Here is a 20,455-nt window from a genome sequence, read left to right as displayed (position 1 = left end):
TAAATACGTCCAATCAACCCCGATTTAAGTTATATACTAATATACCAAATCTCGTTTTTTATCTGAAGAAAATAAAAAGTTTCTGTGAATAATAATTATTTATTATTAAAATTTTTATATGACCGATTTTATATTACTTCATCATTGGTTAATTATAAATTCTTTTAGACAATTACCTATATAGGAAGCATATTTTCCATAAAGGTAGCATGTTTTTTCAATCACATCAATCAAAGAAATAAAATTACTTACACTTATACTTATTCATTCTACATATGTTGCCTTTGTTACATAAAGCAAACGACTGATTAGTTCAAACCATTTTACGTTTATGTTAAACAGTTAACATTTACAATATTACTAGAAAAACTAATTGGTAAATCTTTTTTACTAATAACGAATAACTTGAAAATTGTGATTGTAAACTTAAAGATCTCGACTTAAACCTTAATAGCAGCATGTGCGCTCAACCAGAAATTATCTGAATATTACATTGATAATTCCATAAAAATTATTATTAACTGTTTTACCTTTTAGCACATTATAGTTGATTGTTCTTGCTACAAATCTATAATGAGTTATTGGCCAAGCGTTTATTTAACAACATATTTAATGTCCAATTTTATTTAGTGTTAAGTGAAATAATTACTTTTGTAGAGAAATCCCGACATTTTAATCAAACACACTGACTGTTTTCATTACTTATAAATTAATTCTAATGTAGTTAATGGTTAAAAGTTTAATTTTAATTACTATAATTTAATTATCTTATCGGGTAACGCCTAAAATAATTGAAACGTTTTCTAAATCGATATTATTTAAAAACATGCAATAATTGGTTTTGTAAAAAATAACCCAATTATTGTTATATGTATAGGGTGGTCCGAACTGTATTCCGGAAACTTCAGCAGCACATTCTGCAGATAAAAATAAGTAAAAAAAGTTCGTATAAATGTATGACCTAAAATGCTTAGTTTCGGAGTTACAGGGTGTAGAAATTTCACTTTTATTTCGATTATTGTTTCCAAATAATTTCTGAAGTAACGTCAATATTTGGATCAAAATTGGTGTCTGGGAGTTTTTTGACACGAGAAATTTGATTTTGATGTAAATATGACTCCTATTTGTAGAGCTCGCCAGCTTTATGCGTTTTAACTGTTTTGAATAGTAACGACTTTTCGTCTGTACCCCGTACCTGTATAAAACTACCGAGTGAAAAAAATATATTTGCGTTATTTTTTACGTAAAAAAAGATATTTAGAATGGTAATAGTCAATACATGTCATTATTGACAAAAAATAAACATGTTGAGTAGATAGTTATTTGACTGAAATAATAAATTTGGGAACTTTTTATTTTTTTAAATTAATCATAATAAAACAGTTTCTGTTGAACTTTTGGCAGAAAAAAACATTTCAAATTTATTTCAGTCTAATAACTATTTAGCCAGCATGTTTAATTTATGTCAATGATGACAGGTACTAATAATTTCGATTCCCAATATCTCGAGAACCATTACTCGTAGCGATTTTTACCAAGAGACTTTCTTTACGTAAAAAACGTCGTAAATGTATATTTTTTACACGGTTATTTTATACAAGTACGGACAAAAAGTTATAACTTTTCAAACCAGTTAAAAATATGTAGGTGGCGCCCTCTTTAAGTAGAAGTCATATTGACATCCAAATAAAATTTCTCATGTCAAAAAACTTCTAGACACCAATTTCATCCGAATATTGACGTTACTTCAGAAATTATTTGGAAAAAATCGAAATAAAAATAAAATTTTAACATCCTGTATCTGCGAAACTAAGCATTTTAGAACATACATTTATACGAACTTTTTTACTTATTATTGTACCACACTACACCCTGTATAGAAAAAAGCGAGGAAAAAAGTATCAATATAATAATTTTATTTAAGATATAATTATTTCATTAAAATATTATAATTTTACTTTTAATTTGAAATTATATTATTTTAATACCGTATGATCGAAAAAAAATGGCGTCCAGTTGGCTGGGAAATGACGATCGATGACATTTCCCATATAAATTTACATATAAAATGACAGCGATCTTCATTTTATAGCAATCGTTGACGCCGTTTTTTTCTCGATCATACGGTATTTTAGGAGGAATGTAACTTCTGGATAGCTTATTCTTTAATTATTATATTTATCTTACTACATTACTATTCTTTCAGTATTATACTTTATCTTTACAATTTCAGTCAAAAACTATCTAGTTAAAATGACTTTTTGAACGTGCCATGACAGTAGCTTTATTCGAGTTCCCAAAAAGTACGGTTCTAGAACGGTTCAAAACACTGGCAGAATATGATTTTTTGCAACTTTTGACATGAATGATTGTCGTAATTAGACTGTGCGATTGTTTTAAACCGTTCTAGAACCGTACTTTTTTGGAACTCGATCTAAGCTTATATGATTTTCTGACCTAATTATCGTAGTTTGACATGAATAGGCCCTAAAGCTCCAAATATCTTAAATTCTTTAGATACCTACTAAAAAGAATAACACTAATTTGGTATTTTTAATGTTAATTTGGTATTTTTTTGGAAATAATTTGGTATTTTTGGTACTTTTTTCCCAAAATTGGTATTTATTGTACACCATTTTTGGCAGCGGTTTGCCCCGCGGTTAAAAACTTTTAGGTGGCGCCCCCTACAAATACTGACATCGAAATCGAATGAATCAGGTTAAAGACACCAATTTTTATCAAAATATCTAGTTTAGTTTAGAAATTATTTGGAAAAGTTGAAATAAAAACGAAAGTTTTGCACCCTGTATGTTCGAAACGAAGCATTTTAGGATATGAATTTATACGAACTTTTTTACTTATTTTTATCTGCAGAATATTCTTCCAACGTTTTCCGAATACATTTCGTACTGCCCTGTCATTATTGAATATCCCATTCCCATTTGAGAGTTTTTAGTTGTGTAAATTGTCACAATGAATATACAAACCCGGTACCATCACCTTTCCCTTGAGATTAAACCGGAATGGAACTTTCTATTACTCTTACAATAACTCGCGTATTTTTCTAGCTAAAGGTAGAGATGAAAGGCCTTGGCCTCAGATAAACAACAAGTTTAATCAGATTTTGTTTTAGATGCTAATCAAATATGTACTCGCAAACAATAAACGAATAAATGCTTTCTATCTACTATCTATAAATAATGTATGATCACGCGAAAAAGAAAAAAAAATACAGTAAAAGTTTTATGTTTGATACCAATTAACCTGTCAGTTACGTAATCGAGAGCGGGATTTTTAAATCCATTGTTGTCAACCATGGACATTTTCGGCGCCGTGCTGGCTAACTGGAATTTAAAGTTCCCGCTGGAGATTCAGGTGGTAGCTCTGCTGTAAAAAATATCTAGTTGCCACATTTATTTATTTATTTCCTGGCATTGTCATTCGTTTTGACACTTTAGTTTTGTATTACGAGTTTTGGTTTAAATGATTTGTGTTGGTGATGTTTAAAGGTATTTTTTATTAGCAGACCTTGTCCAACCAGTCGAACATTGTTCTTTTTAGAACCTCTTTTAATGCAAAGTGGTATAAGATAGCTTAATAGCCGTAAAAAACTCATCACAACTTTATTAGAATATATTGAACGGGAAAGCGGTAGTAATGGTCCTCTATGTCCCATAAGTGCTGTTAAGAAGGTGAGTTTTTTTGATGTAAATAATAACTGTTTATATATTTATTATTAATTTTTTTTGTTTCCTAAAATAATTTGATTAAAAGAAAATTTATAAATATATAAATTTTCTCTCTTTTATAATTTATTTGATATGAACTATATACTGTAACATATATAAAAAAACTATATAAAAGATTTTAGTATACTTTGAACCATAAGGTATTCTTAAACTCGTCACCCTAAATATTGAATTTACTACTTTTTTTTCATAATTTTGATAGTGTTTAAGGAGACAAACAAAATGTACGTAAAAATCTATTACACATTATCAAAAAAAAATCGGAAAATAATTTTATTAATAACAAACCCTTACCTCCAAATTTTCTTCTTGTGGTTTATCAAGATCTCCATTATAAGTTCCTTCAATACTTTCCACGTTTTTGTTTAAATATTCGACTATATGATCCAAGTTTGTATTAATCTTGTGATTATAGAGGTCTGGTATATGTCCTTGATATAATGGAGTCACTACCTCATTTGACGTTGATTCATGAGATGGTGGAGCAGGTGTAATGCCTAAACAGGATAAAAATAATATTCAACAGTAACACTATTAATAACTAATTATTATCTAGCTCAGGAATTTATTTAAAACGTTTTTAGATGCATACAAACATTCCTCATAAAATGAAAATTTATATTAAATAGTAAATTATTTTATATACCGGGTGCGTCTCGAAAGTGGCTCACCCCTATAACTTTTTACTTTTCAGAAAAAAATTAAAAAATAGATTTGGTATGTTATTATATGACATAAAATAGGACTTATTTACGTATTCAAATGTTTTTGGACACTTCCTGTTTCACCAGAAATGACAACAACTTTTGATTTTTAACGACACTTTCGGTATATTTCCACTTTATTCGATAGAAAATAACACTGAATAGAAATAGAATAACATATCATGTGTCAACTTTTGACATTTTTGCTTAAAAAATCGTATTTTAAATTTGAATCTATAGTGCCATGGCTGTGTTAAAAACACTAATTTTTAATCAAAGAGCCTTAGAAAAATAGATTAGGTTAGGTTGGGTTAATGTTTTTCGTGTCTTGTCATGGCTGGTTAAAAGATGTCCAAATCGTATTGTTAATCATATCTCAATTTTTTCAAATTGAACAACGGTGGCTCATTAGCATATTTTGAAAAAAACATGATATTACTAATAATTTGGTACTACACACTGGGTAGTTCGAATCAAATTGTCGTTATGAACCGCATGTTACAATTTCAAATAAACCATATGCGAAATATCAAAATTTGACATATGATACCTATATCAGAGTGTCATTTTCTATCGATTAAAGTAGAAATATACCGAGGGTGCCATTTAAAAATCAGTGGTTGTAGTCATTTCCGGTGAAACAGGAAGTGACCAAAAATAATTGAATACGTCAATCAATCCTAATTTATGTCATATACTAACATAACAAATCTCGTTTTTTCTATCTGAAAAAATAAGCGCCCTTTGAGCCACACCCGGTATAATTGCACCTACTGATTTTTTTTAAAGTATGGATATAAGATTATATCCACATAGGAATAACAATTCATTAATATAATATTAAATAAGATAGTATTGAAAAATAACATATTACCTTCTAAGCTAATTTCAAAATTATCAAAATTCTGATTCAAATTCAAGTCTACTGATGGAGACTCGGAGAAATGAGTATTAAACGATGTCTCATGCACAAAACCATGAGGTTCTTCTTTCGGTAAATCCAAGATATGGAATTCCTTATTTCCTGTAAATATCCCATGCTCATAACCCGGGCCATGAAAAGACTCCAAACTGGGTTTCAGTCCGTGAAAATCATGAAAATTGGGTTTATTGAGATTCAACAATTCGATGGCCTTTTCACTTGAAATCGTTCCGGACTTTATTTGTTCCAAAACTCCCTTGTCAAGGTTATCACAATAGATGTAATGGTTGATGAAATATGGTCCGTTTTGGAGCACGTTTAAAGGCTTTTTACTAAGTATTCTGGGTTGTAGAATGTTAGACAGGAATGGTGATCCTGCTGATCTTTTTGAATGTTTAGGATCACCACGTTTCACTGTTGATACTATCCTAACTAATCGTTTTGGTGGTTTTGTAGGTGACTGGATTGTTGATTGTATAAATCCGAAGCCTAATATTATCTGCAACAAAAATAAACTTAATAAATATCTAATTATAATATTTTGAAAACTGTGTATTATACTGAAATAGAGTACCTTTTTGTACCAATAAAAAATATTAAAAAAAACATACAGGGTGGCCCATGGAAAACGTTCCGCAATGCATAACGGCTAGGGTAATTTTTTTTTTCAGAAAATTCAAAAACACGTCAATTTTGTTTGTGAGTGGGACAACTATTGCCCCAAAAATGATTGCAAAATCTTCAACCCTCTAAGCGAGGGTGTCATCCCCCAACTTTTTCAAATGAGAAGGGGGGTCAAGTGGTACCGCAATGAAAAGGGCTTTTTATTCTCTATACTTTCCCGCTTCGTTTTTGAAAATCGGTCGAGTCATTGAGAAAATATGAAGGATTGAAATTTGAAAAGTTTATTTAAACATTTATCAGAGTAAATGATAAGGATAAATTCCTTCGACCAATTTGCTGTTTTTTCTTATTATTTTTAGATGTTTACGCATTTTTTCACTTGCCACAAGGTTGAACGATCAGGTGCGGCAGTTGCTAGATAGCTGTTCTGTGACTTGTAAGTTGAAGTTCTTCTCAATATCGTTAAACTTTTTAACAATTATGGTGTACTCACTTGCAGAAAAAGTAGAAATAATCGAACTTTATTTTAAAAATAATGAATGTAGCAATCGGGTTCTGCAGATATTCAATGAATGCCATCCTGAAAAACACCTTTATGGCAAAATTTGCTAAAAAAGGAAGAAATTGCTTGGAAGAAATTTATAATAAATCGAAAAAAAAATATGAAGATTTTCACTCCTTGTAGCTACGAAACAAAGTAGAATCGGGCTTATATTGATATGAAAAATAAATACTATTTTTACGTGAGGAATCTCCCTACGAAAGATGGCACATGTTTTTGAAAACACCCTGTTTAACTTAATATTTTCTTTCAATTGGATTAAAATGGCATAAAAAATTAACCTGCTACTCTGAGTATCTGTCAAATTTGACATTAAAAAAAAACAAATTACCATAAAATTGCGTTTCCCACAAACAAATGACCATAAAATTTTTGAAAAATTTAAATTAATAAGTTTTGACAGAGGTTTTGAATATAGAATACTAGATATTTAGTTTCGAAAATAACAATATTAGTCCAACTATCAGTGAAATTTATATCTGGTTATATTTATTCAAATTTAGTAAGCAACTGAAAAGTGTATTTATTTTATGAATTATTATATTAAATTTCTAGTAAAGTAAAATAATATTTTGAAATAAAAAAATTATAAAATATGTATAGTAAATTGACTTATTTTGATGACAATTCGCCATAAAAAAGAATCATATTATATAAATAGAATGAATAAAAATGAGCTAAAAATTCAAATTCTCAAAAAAACTTGCTAAAAAATATAAACAAATACAAAAGCATGCTTTCCAGAATATTAAATCTGAGGAAACAAGACATTTTGATAAAAACCGTAAAAATAGGTATTTAAATAAATAAGATATAGTGGTTCTATAATTAGCAATTTAACACTGTTAGTAGCAATTTATATATTTAGTACCTCGTAAAATGGCACTTAAGAAACAATTTTAGTATCTATCTCGTAAAGTTTTGTTAAGGATACAATATTAGACTCTATTGGAACTCTTCCTAGACATCATTAAAATTCATTATTACAAATAAATTAATATATTATTTTATTATTAACATTATATCTGTATACGATAACTATTACTATCATAGCTTCTTATTCACAGTCCGACATTATATTTCTATATCAGAAAAAATCCAAATGACAAATAAATAATGTCATCATCATCATTCTCAGCTTATTCAACCATTTCCAATTATGGCGTAGCGTCCCTCACATATTTAGATACTCTCTTTGTAGTTGGGCCCATTGTTGTCTATCGTTGACTGGGCCCAAGTTATCCCTCGAGCTCCTCCAGCAGGGGTGGGGAGCCTACCTCTAGTACTACCTTGGTCTTAGCGGAGCAGAAGCACGGATATACATCCGACTGCTCCACGAAGGACTTGCTCCAGAGGAAGCAAAAGCGAAAACACTCCTGTGAAAAGGGGAGAGGAAAGGAACCAAGAAACAGCATCTTCGCTAAAGGGCAAGAGAGAGAGCGAGAACCTCTCACATCTGCTCCGGCAAGGAGATAAAAAAGCCAGGATGGAAAGCCGTCCAGCACCGGAGGCAAGCAGAGATGTCTTATCAGCTTTGCCGCTATTGCTGGACAAGTAAAAATGGCGGTGCTGCCAAAGAATTACCCAGAGGTTGCACTGACTACTGACCAGCAAACGGCTCTAGAAAAGGCGATACTACGAAGTAGTGGCGACCGGATCGCAATACAACGATCTACAAAATGTGGGTCAGTTTCCTCTTGCGGGGATACACTTTCGGGTGGGCATGATCCTCATAGATTGTGTTTCTCAAGAATCGGCGGATTGGTTGGTTTAAATCGCACCTAAGCTTAAAAATTGGCAAGGGCCGGGACTGGTTACAGTGAAGGAAGAAAACATCCCAAAAGGGGAGGCTATCAAAGTACTTCTGCCGAGGAGCAAGGGGAGAGACACCGCCTACCTGCTGAGCCTTTATCCAGGCTCAGAACTCCAATGTAAGAACATCGAGTTGGTGAGTCGTAGGAGGGTCATGGTCAGGTCTTCACAATAGGAATTGACCTCAAATCCAAGCAGTCAATAAAGAAAGATGGATATATCCCCTATTATAGATACCGGACAACACAGATATCAGGTCTAAGGAGAGACCAAGTTAAAGAGGTGGCCAAAATGGAGACAGATCCTCCACTCTCCACCTCACGGGTACCTCAGTCGGAGGCAAGCTCCCCGATTGTGAAGAGTACGGAGGGCTCGATGACATCCAACCGTGGCAGGGTGTGTACGAAGAAAGAACATCTATTGTCAGAGAAGGATGGGAAATACCCTGTCCCCCCTACAACAGGAAAATTTATGATGGGTTATAGACTGTGTGATGAGTTATAACTCAAGGAAAGGGGACACAATAGATCTTTAAGGTCGCAGTGATTAACCCCAAATATTAAACTAGTTATTTTCCATGCAGATCCCAAGACAGGAGGGCTCGCAGAGGCTAGGGCCCGGCTGACAATCTCCTCCCTGACTATATAGCCAGTCCGACCCTGGGTATAGGTAACACTGGTAATACCAAAGTATAATATTCTTTGGTAATACTACAACAGTTTATTTTTATTAAATGATTATGATTAGGTTGGATTGTATAGGTAATAGAACACTCCAACAAATGTTTTATAACAAAAAGATAGTATCTATTACTCAAAATATAAAGAGAATTAAAATTTACTCTTCAAAGTGCCCCAAATTAGACATATACATGAATGCAAATTAGTTCTCTACAGTAAAGTTTTAAAATACGTTCATCCGATATTTTTAAAACTGAAATACAGTAAAGCACATTCGAGAGAACGAGAGCTGCAAAACGCGGAACGAAAGTACGTAAAAAGCCCCGACCAACAAAAGACACTAATTGAAGCATTTGCTGTATTTTATACTTTTTTGAAAAGTAGGGTGTAATTTGGTATAACTGTATGTCCAGAAAAGGAACAGCGAAAGCAAAAATTCTAGTTAATTTTCAGTTTCACATTTTTAAAAAAAGTACAATATGGTTTTATTTTCGCTTTGACGTTTTTATTTGCGACATACTTATTTGTCGTTTATATTTACCTCTACCAGAACTTGTAATTTTATGATAAATATCTCAAAACTATAGTGAACAAAATTTCATTTTTAGTTTGTTGTTTAGGGACGCTTTCCAAAGATATGTTTGAACGATTTTGTTTGACAAACTCACTATAAAAGTGTCATCAGTAAACGGTTGTGTTGTATGATGAATATGTAAGAACACTAAATGGAATGCAATTAGAATTTATTTAATAAATAAGCTGTCAAATGGCTTTAAGAAATACTGGATGCTTTTTAAAAGTGGCTCACCCCTATAACTTTTTTATTTTTATCCAACAAATAAACGAGATTTGGTATGTTAGTATATGGACATAAATTAGAGTTGACTGACTTGCTCAATTATTTCCGGTCACTTTCTATTACACCGGAAATGACTACAACTTTTGATTTTTAAACGATACCTTCTGGGTTTTGAATAGAATGACACCTCATATGTCAAATTTTGATATTTTCGCTGTAAAAATAGTATTTTAGATATCAATCTAGAGTGTTCATGAAGAAAATTTAACTCGAAGTAATAATAAGTGGTACCAAATTATTCGTAGAAGAATGTTAAATTATGTTAAAAATACGATTTAGACATCTTTTAGCAGCCTAGGAAAGTCACAAAAGCATTGGATAACCGAACATAATTTTCCAAGACTGCTTAAATAAAAATCAGTGTTTTTAACACTGCCATGGCATTCTAGATTGAAATTTAAAATATCTATTTTTAAAGCCAAAATGTCAAAAGTTGATATATATGTCATTCCATTGTACCGTATGATCGAAAAAAAACGGCGTCCAGTTGGCTGGGAAATGACGATTAATAACATTTCCCATATAAATTTACACAAAAAATGACACCGATCTTCATTTCATAGCTATCGCTGACGACGTTCCTTTTCGATCATATGGTATATGCATTGTATTGAGAACGTCATGTTCTATCAAATAAAGTAAAAATATACCGAAAACCACTTTAAAAAACACCCGGTATACATTATTTACTCTAATTTTTCTATCTTCTGTCGACTTCTTGTTCCTTGGAAAATGTATAAAAAATAAGTTAATTTTAAAAAAGTTATAAAAGTATAAATAAAGAATTTTAGAAATAAGCAATGAAAATATACAGGGTGGTCCGAACTGTATTCCGGAAACTTCGGCATCATATTCTGCAGATAAAAAATACCTAAAAAAATTCGTCCTAAAATGCTTCGTTTCGGAGATACAGGGTGTAGCAGTTTCAATTTTGTTTCAATTTTTTCCAAATAATTTATGAAGTAACGTCAATATTTAGATGCAAATTGGTGTCTCGGAGTTTTTTAACATGAGAAATTTGATTTTGATGCCAATATGACTCCTACTTGAGGGCGCGACCTACATATTTTTTTTTAACTGATTTGAAGAGAACTTTTCGTCCGTACCTGTATAAAACTAATTCGCGACCTCTTTTACTTAAAAAACGTCTCTTGGTAAAAATCGCTATAGGTAATGGTTCTCGAGATATTTGGAATCGAAATTATCAATACTTATTATTGACATAAATTAAACATGTTGACTAAATAGTTATTAGACTGAAAACATAAATTTGAAATGTTTTTGTGCCAAAAGCTCAACAGAAACTGTTTTATCATTATTTTTTTGCAGAAAAATTTATGATTAATTTAAATAATAAACATTTCCCATCTTTTTGTTTATTTTTTGTCAATAATGACATGTACTGACTATTTCTATTTTAAGTATCTTGAGCACGGTTGCCTGTAGCGATTTTTACCAAGAGACATTTTCTACGTAAAATATCACGAAAATGTATATTTTTTCACTCAGTAGTTTTATACAGGTATGGGCGAATTTTCATCCAAATATTGACATTACTTCCGAACTTATTTGGAAAAAACGAAGTAAAAATGAAACTTCTACGCCCTGTAACTCCAAAACTAAGCATTTTAGGACATACATTTATACGAACTTTTTTACTTATTTTTATCTGTAGAAATTGCTGCCAAAATTACCGGAATACAGCTCGGACCACCCTGTATAGAAAACATTTTCTATTGACCATATTATAACAATTTAATGCATACAATTCCTATACTCATGTAGCACTGTACTACATTACAATATGTATATTCAAAAATCAAAAGTAAAATTTCATCTATTCACATCTGTTCACTTTTACTAGCAGATGTACTACAAATGAAATTAGCTCATTTCAAAAATCACAATCAGCAATATAGTCTAGCACCGTGTGAAGATAATAAATACCAGTGCTTTCACTCATGCCTCAAAGAAACTAATCTATATAAAATATATTTTAAAATGAATTAGAAAAAAACTTAATTTAATGTTTAATAAATACTGACAGGTATAGCCTATCCCTGTAAATATTGCCACTAACCCATCGAAGAAAGTTGTACTATAAATTTACGACGCTCGTTGGAAACTTACAAATTATAAATTAATAAGTAGAAATAGTCTTCAATTTTTCAATTAATTGTTTGATAGCGAAGAAGCGTCAATGAAGAATCAGGACAACTTTCTCGATCATTAAGAATTAAGAATGACACTATTAACTAGCAAAATTCAGCTGAAATGGACGTACACATTCTTTTGTAGTAGATTTTTGCGTTTGATCTTCCAAATTTATAAATATTCCAATACAATTCACTGAAGCTTTAATAATATGTGTTTCAATTAATTTTTACTTTTGTTTTTAATTTATTCATCTAGCAATAACTAAAAATACAGTTCATACCAAATAAACTTTTAGTGACGTGATTAAGCTTGACCGGTACAGCGTTGCCCACTTTTATATATTTTCTTTTAATCAAAATATTTTAGGAAACAAAAATAAACTATTTAAATCAACAAAACTCACCTTCTTAACAGCACTTAAGGGACATAAAGGGCCATTACCACCGCTTTCCCGTTCAAAATATTCTAATAAAGTTGCGATGAGTTTTTTACGGCTATTAAGCTATCTTGTACACTTCGGACTGAAAGAGGTTCTAAAAAGAATAATGTTCGACTGCAAGGTCTGCTAGTAAACATTTTCAAGCTTAAAGCATCACAACACTATTTATTTAAACCAAAAACTCGTAATACAAAACTAAAGTGTCAAAACGAATGACAATCTCAAAAAATAAATAAATAAATGCGGAAATTTGACATTTTTTACGGCAGAACTACCACCTGAATCCCCAGCGCGAAATTTAAATTCCAGTTAGACAGTACGGCGCCGAATATGTCCATGGTTGGCAAAAATGCATTTAAAAATCGCGCCGTCAATTGCGTAACTAAAAGTTTAATTGATATCAAATATAGGTACTAAATGAAATCAAACTAATTAATTTCCTTAGATATGTAAAAAGCAAACAAGACAGACAATGTCCACGAAATATGGTTTTTCATCGGCGGCTTTACCAAAAAAAGTAGTGAGGAAAATGATATACCAGGTGGTGCATCAGCTTTGGAACTAAAGGAAATCCCATGCAAATTTTGAGTTGTCCAAATATTGGCTCCTCTACTAATTTTTACAGCGAAGTCATAAGTTGGTTTTTAAAGGCCTAGACCATTTTGGACAGGCCTTTTTTAACTAATTTAAGAAAAACTGCATTTATTTTTAAATTAAAAGTAAACAGGTAACAATGCAAAACCAGGCAAATTTCAGCATTAAATTAATTAATGTTCCTAATAAACTCTACTCCATCATAAATTTTATAATCCAATTTTGGTATCCATCCAGAAAGAAAAAAATAAATATATAATAAAAACATATCAGTTATTAAAGTATATTCGATACCGAGTTCGATACCAATTAAACTATTTAGTTACGTACCTAATTGAGGGCACGATTTTTAAATTCATTGTTGTCAAACAACCCCAATATGGAAGCACTCAACACAATACCTCAGTATAACAGCCTCGATGTACTAGACAGCCCAATAACAGAACAAGCAATAAAGGACTCTATAAAACAGCTTAAAAACAAAAACCACAAATCAGCTGGCTGTGACGCAATTCCGGCGGAAATATATAAGTGTGCAAGTAAAGAACTTATTGGTTAAGGCTCTCTTCGATGTCATATGGGAAAGCGGAGGTACCTCATGACATTTGCAACGCGAATACAGTGAATATCTTTAAGAACAAAGGAAGTGCATCAGACTGCGAAAACTACCGAGGAATTTCACTACTGGCTATCGCAGGAAAAATTCTTGTAAAAATTATGTCAAACCGCCTGCATCCACATATAGAAAAAATCCTCCCAAAATCGCAAACGGGTTTTCGTACCAACCGCGGTACCGTCGATTCCATATTCTCCATTCGCCAACTACAGGAAAAAGTAAAAGAAAAGCAGTCTAAACTTTATGTTGCATTCATCGATCTAACAAAAGCCTTCGACTCTGTGAATAGAGATGCACTATGGGCAATTATGAAAAAGTTCGGAGTACCCAAAAAATTTCTTACAGTGTGTAAAAGCCTCCATAACAACAAGTCAAGAGTGTCATTATCATGGATCACTGAGCGATCCCTTCCTAACAAACACAGACGTTAAGCAGAGATGTGTCTTGGCACCTCTTCTATTCAATATATTCATGGCAGCGCTGTCCATTATAGTGGATAGCAAACTGCAGAAGAGAGGTTTGCGCATTAGATACAGATACGACGGCGGTCTGTTCAACATAAAAAGACTCAGGGCAAAAACGCTCAAGATGGGTTGGTCGCGTATGCAGAATGCAAGAAAACCGCATACCAAATCTCTGCTTTACGGTGAGCTTGTAGACGGTAAGAGGAGGCCGGGTGGACAACTCAAAAGGTACAAAGATATTTTCCACGAAAACTTAAAGGAGATTAACAAGCAGAATGAGTGGGAAGAAGGAGTTCACAATAGAACGGAATGGAGAAAAATTGTAAACTCAGTTAACAGCGACAACCAAAAAGTAAAGAGGCGACAAAGCGATGAGATTTTTGAATGTCCGGAGTGCGGTAGACAGATAACATCACGTATTGGACTTTTCAATCAGAGAAAAGCTCATGAAAGAAAACGCCTTGCGTAACCATCTTCTGATGCGTGTCAAATACTCGTCAGCGAGTAATAAATGGCAGTATGTATGTATGTATGCATTGTTGCCAACCATGGACATATTCTGCGCCGGGCTGACTAACTGGAATTGGATTTAAATTTCCCGCTGGGGATTCAGGTGGTAGCTCTGCTATAAAAAATGTCAAGTTTACACATCTATTTATTTATTTCCCGGCATTGTCATTCGTTTTGACACTTTAGTTTTGTATTACGGGTTTTTGGTTTAAATAAGTAGTGTTTACTTAAATAAACAGTGTGATACTTTAAGCTTGAAAAGGTTTACTAGCAGACCTTGCAGTCAAACATTGTTCTTTTTAGAACCCCTTTTAGTGCGAAGTGTACAAGATAGCTTAAAGCCATAAAAAACTCATCGCAACTTTATTAGAATAGTTTGAACGGGAAAACGGTAGTAATGACCCTCTATGTCCCTTAAGTGCTGCTAAAAAGGTAAGTTTTGTTGATGTAAATAATAACTGTTTATGTATTTATAACTAATTTACTTCTTTTCCTAAAGTATTTTGATTAAAAGAAAATATTACAGTTGGGGGTTGAAACCTTTGGTGTTACACTGCAAAATAAAACACTAAATCACCAATACTAAACTCAGTCTTGATTATCTGCTGAAGATGCTTAGCGAAACGCGCGTCAAGTGTAAAAGTAAAAGTGTTTTGGTGTATTGTGGTGATTTAGTGTTTTATTTTGAAAAGAAAATATGTAAAAGTGCAAGCTTAATCACGTGACTAAAAGTTTATTTGATATGAACTATATATTCAGCGCATTACAACTGTTAGTACTCAAACTATTATAAAACGATTATAAAAATAATGCAAATAATAATTATAATTATTTTTAATCGAAAATCTTAGGAATGTATACCAGTAACCAACTGTTACTAAAAAGTATGGTTTGCGGAAAATTTTGACCCGAATTTAATCAACAATAAATATTGCTAGAATACAAATTATATACTGAAATTCCTATTGATATGTTAAATTCCAATCGAATAAAAATCTACACGTTCGATTCTCATTTAATTTTAAGCTTTCACACATCTTCCTATATACGATGAACACCTGTACTACTAACAATCCGGACTTGGTATAACGCTAATTATTTTTCGATTAATGTGCAAAAATAGCCTGCATCACGCGCTTAAGATAACGCATCAAAATCTATTAGTTGGATTATTGTATTAACATAAAGAACTGCAGAGAAAGTGTTTGAAAAGAACAATTAGAAGAAATGTACCAAATAACAAATTGCTAGGTTTAGCTCGGTATACTTCTACTGATAGATATATTATATTGTATATGTTTAATGTAATATTTTTTGGTGAAATTAGGTGATAAGATTAAAATAATTCTTAATTCATAAATAACCATAACTCTTAAAATAAGAAATCACACTATTAATACATACCATGTGGTGCATCTGAACACGGGACATAGGAAATCCCATGTAAATTTTGACAAGATCAAATATTATCTCCCCAGATAATTTTATGCAAATGTTGTATATAAAGAGAAGATGAAAGACTTTTTTGAAGAGGCGTTAAAGTTGTACTTGTGTCTAGAATATTTTAACATTGAAAATGTTTCTGTTATCCTATATAAGCGAGCCCAAATCGAATTAAAATGCTACATTTGCCACACCATGACGTCATATATACAAGGGTATAGGAAATCTCGGCGCAGCGGCGGCAGTCGCCCAGCGCGCGCAAAAACCATTACATCGCTAATTGTTTATTGATATATCTTTATTAGTTTAAAAGCAAAAAATATGGGGTTTGCTTTGATACCTTGTCAAGACATAAGCGAAACTTTTAAATTGTTTCTTTTTTTCATTTAGGCCTTCGTTTTTCGTTAAATGAAAGTTATATTAAAAAAAGTCTATTTTAAACCAAATTTTCGCATGATTGAAATGAGTTATTCATGTTTAAAGTTTTTTTTGGTCATAAGCGCTAATGGAAATGTTTTTTTGTAAATAATTATAAAAAACTACTCCCTACGAAGACTTTATTGTGTACTGGATCAAAAAATAAGTATTTCTTTTCTCTATACGGTGGTATTAATATATCGATTTTTGATGATAGTGCCCTTTTACCCGGTCTAATTTTGTACTACTTTCGGAATAAGGGTCCCCATATCATGTACTGTACTTCCATCCCTGAAAAATTCAGCTTGTGATACCGAAGTGAGACGTAAAGTCAAAATAAGCTTTAATCTACCTACATCATAGGTAGGTGTAGGTACTCTAGGTATATTCTACCTAGACAGTAGCTGACAGTAGTAATTAATTTGTTATCCGATAAGTAGTTGTCATTATATAAGTTTAATGATCTTATACCTCCTATAACGGTAGGTTTGGTAAAATAATGAACTTGCGTAACATGTTATACATGAGATAGAAAGTTTCAGAATCGATTAATACGCAATACGCTACGCAGTCAACTTGTTCCTATGCGCGGATGAGCGTCTTCAAGACTCTTCCATCGGCCAGGGTCACGACGCCGCCGAAGAGGAATCGGCCTACGTTTGGCTAAACAGGCTGGACACGGTGGACTACGACATTGGCGAGTCTGAATATTTATAAAAATTTGCAAAGTAAAATATGTTGGAAAAATAATTAATCCATACATATATAAAAGCTCAAAGGGTTTTTTTGTTGCATCCATCCCGCCGAAACCGCTTCACCAATCTTGAAGATTCTTTTTTAAATGAAAGGTATATATGTGTAGATTTGTTATGAAGTATTTTTATAGTGCTTAATGGCTATTTATTTGTGTAAAACGACTAAATACTACCTGAAAAACAGCTACACACAATACCTCCAGAAATAAATTATTTGTCATTGTCAGTGGTGTGTCATTGTCAGTGGTGTGATTAGCACAAATGTTCGTTTAAACGACATTAGTGAATGAGCTACACAAAGCGATTTTAGGAAATTCATCCTGTTAGAGAGTAAAATTATGTCGGAACAGTTTGTTGTATGAAAATTCCTTACTATTTGGTCTAGAAGAATGAAATCCTACAAAAAGAATTAGAAGAAATTTTTGAAATTCATCAACCAAATGGATAAAGTTAGTAAAAATTTATATAAAATTTGGTGACTTCTGGATTATACACATAAAAATTGGCACAAAGATAAAGCGAATTTATGAAATTTATACACTTAGGGAGTAGAATAGAGAATGAAAGTTTGCTGTACGAAAATGCAATACTATAACATTATAAACCAGACAGTATAAAATTTTATACAAGGGTTTATTTAGTGACATCATAACGAAATATATCTTCCTCAATTATCCTTCAAAGAATAAAAAATAACCTATAAAGAGAGTATTAGTGCTCTTAATAAATAAAAAAGATGAAAAATAAAAAACATCTATGCTCACTAGCTCTCTATAAAGAAGTAAAAATCATTTAAATCAATGCATGAACGATTTGAGGTGTAACGCGAACGTAGTCGCGGGAAAAAGCTAGTAATTTATTAAATTATTTTATTTAACTCATTAATTTTATTGAAAAGGAATTTTTGTAATTCGCCACTATATTAGTTAAAAACTAAGAAACTCATATCAAATTTAAGATTTGCGATTTTAACTTATACTTTTTACAAAATCGGAAAACATTTTAAAAGAAAAAAAGCTAGATAGTATAAAAAATATCTTTTAGATACAGTAGTAGGTATTAAAAAGTTTTGTGTTTAAATGGGGTTTGCATTTAACAATTAAAAAATTATATCGTAAAATGTAACTTTCCGTAAGAATTCTTTATCTGTCATCGATCATGATCTGTCATCATGTTAACCTGATGTTTTGTATGTTATTTTGTGTTTTTGCTTGTTTGTTTTACGGATAGGTGCGATCGCATAATTATTATTGATAATGTTTTATTTAATGTTAACATTACTACTTTTTCAGTGAATCTTTAAATCTGTTGTTTTTTGTTAAGTTCGTTATTTAAACATATGTATGTAATACACTCATATTAACACTAATCATAATTTTACGTTTTTATTCATCATTTTCAATGCCCCCCCCGGTTGCATCTTTGTAAAGGACTGTGAATTTTTTCCATAACAACTGTTAAAATTGCCTTATATCTATCAAAAATAGTAGATAAAATAGTACTTTAACCGCAAGAGTAGATTAAATGACACTTTAACAACGAGGATAGGTTAAAAACTTTATTTCTACTCGCACGTTTTTTAATTGCTTCCATTTTTGTATTCCTTTTCATAAGTTATTTGGGATTTAACGCGTCAATTTTGTTTGTGAGGGGGGCAACTTTTGCCCCAAAAATGATTGCAAAATCTTCAACCCTCTAAGCGGGGGTGTCATTCCCCAACTTTTTTCAAATCGGAAGGGGGGTCAAGTGGCGCCGCAATGAAAAGAGCTTTCTGTTCTCTATATTTCCCCGCTTCCTTTTTGGTTTGGTTTGGTTTGGTCGAGTCATTGAGGATAAATTCCTTCGACCAATTTGCTGTTTTTTCGTATTATTTCTAGATGTTTACGCATTTTTTCACTTGCCACAAGGTTGAACGATCAGGTGTGCGGTCTCAATATCGTTAAACTGACCCACAATAGAATTTACAAAAATACCAGCCCGCGACGATCAAAATCGTCTTCGTTGAGTTCTTGTACCAACTCTGAATTTTGTACGGGTGGAACTTGTGTTTTTTTAATATCCTTTGGACACTTGTACAATTCACGCCGGTCTCATTGGCTAATTTTCTTGTACTCAATGTACTATCCATGGCAACTTGGATAGTACGTTGGCAACTTGGATAATACGAATACCTCCATAGCTTCATTTACTACAGGATTTTCCCTCTGACTCTTTTTATTCATAACGGAACCAGTTTCACGAAATTTTGCTACTAACTCGCAAACAATTTTGCCATAAAGGTGTTTGTCAGGATGGCGTTCATTGAATATCTGCGCAACCCGATTACCGCATTCATTATTTTTAAAATAAAGTTCGATTATTTCCACTTTTTCTGCAAGTGAGTACACCATAATTGTTAAAAATTTTAACGATATTGAGAAGAACTTCAACGCACAAATCACAGAACAGCTTTCTAGCAACTACCGCACCTGATCGTTCAACCTTCTGGCAAGTGAAAACATGAGTAAACATCTAGAAATAATAAGAAAAAACAGCAAATTGGTCGAAGGAATTTATCCTTATCATTTACTCTGATAAATGTTTAAATAAACTTTTCGAATTTCAATCCTTCATATTTTCTCAATGACTCGACCGATTCTCATAAACGAAGCGGGGAAATATAGAGAATAGAAAGCTCTTTTCATTCCGGCACCACTTGACCCCCCTTCCTATTTGAAAAAGTTTGGGGGATGACACCCCCGCTTAGAGGGTTGAAGACTTTGCAATCATTTTTGGGGCAAAAGTTGTCCCCCTCACAAACAAAATTGACGTGTTTTTCGATTTTCTGAAAAAAAATACCCTGGCCGTTATGCCTTGCGGAACGTTTTCGATGGGCCACCCTGTATAATATGCCTAGTCTTTTGGTAAAATTCCGATTAATCGATACGCCTGCGACATATACATTAAAGTATGACAGTATAAATCATATTTTCTACAAATTCTACATTATTACAAAATTACAGTTACTAAATATGATAGTTTCGTGACTAAACTATAAAAGCACAAAATTAACGATTACATTTTTGTTAAAATATTTCAAATTTATTGTCGAAAGGCAACAAAATAATTAGGTGTGGAAACAATGACATAGCTTCCTAAAGAAAGTACA

The 20,455-nt window shown here is 32.1% G+C and overlaps 1 protein-coding gene across 1 annotated transcript in view; it reads right to left on the bottom strand.

The window, feature by feature from the left end:
• Window positions 1–20,455, bottom strand: part of LOC115891507 — a 47,257-nt gene that overhangs the window by 6,397 nt on the left and 20,405 nt on the right. The window contains exons 2-3 of the mRNA XM_030911975.1: window positions 5,328–5,874; window positions 4,044–4,246 (exon numbers count right to left, since the gene is read on the bottom strand). Coding sequence (XP_030767835.1) covers window positions 4,044–4,246; window positions 5,328–5,874 — 750 coding nt within the window. The remainder of the gene's footprint in view (window positions 1–4,043; window positions 4,247–5,327; window positions 5,875–20,455) is intronic.

The sequence above is a fragment of the Sitophilus oryzae genome, unplaced genomic scaffold (genome assembly GCF_002938485.1).
Source record: "Sitophilus oryzae breed Bouriz unplaced genomic scaffold, Soryzae_2.0 scaffold_1184_pilon_pilon, whole genome shotgun sequence".
NCBI classification, from domain to species: Eukaryota; Metazoa; Arthropoda; class Insecta; order Coleoptera; family Curculionidae; genus Sitophilus; species Sitophilus oryzae.
The sequence above is the reverse complement of the archived record's forward strand: the minus strand, read 5'-3'. Positions and strand labels throughout refer to the sequence as shown.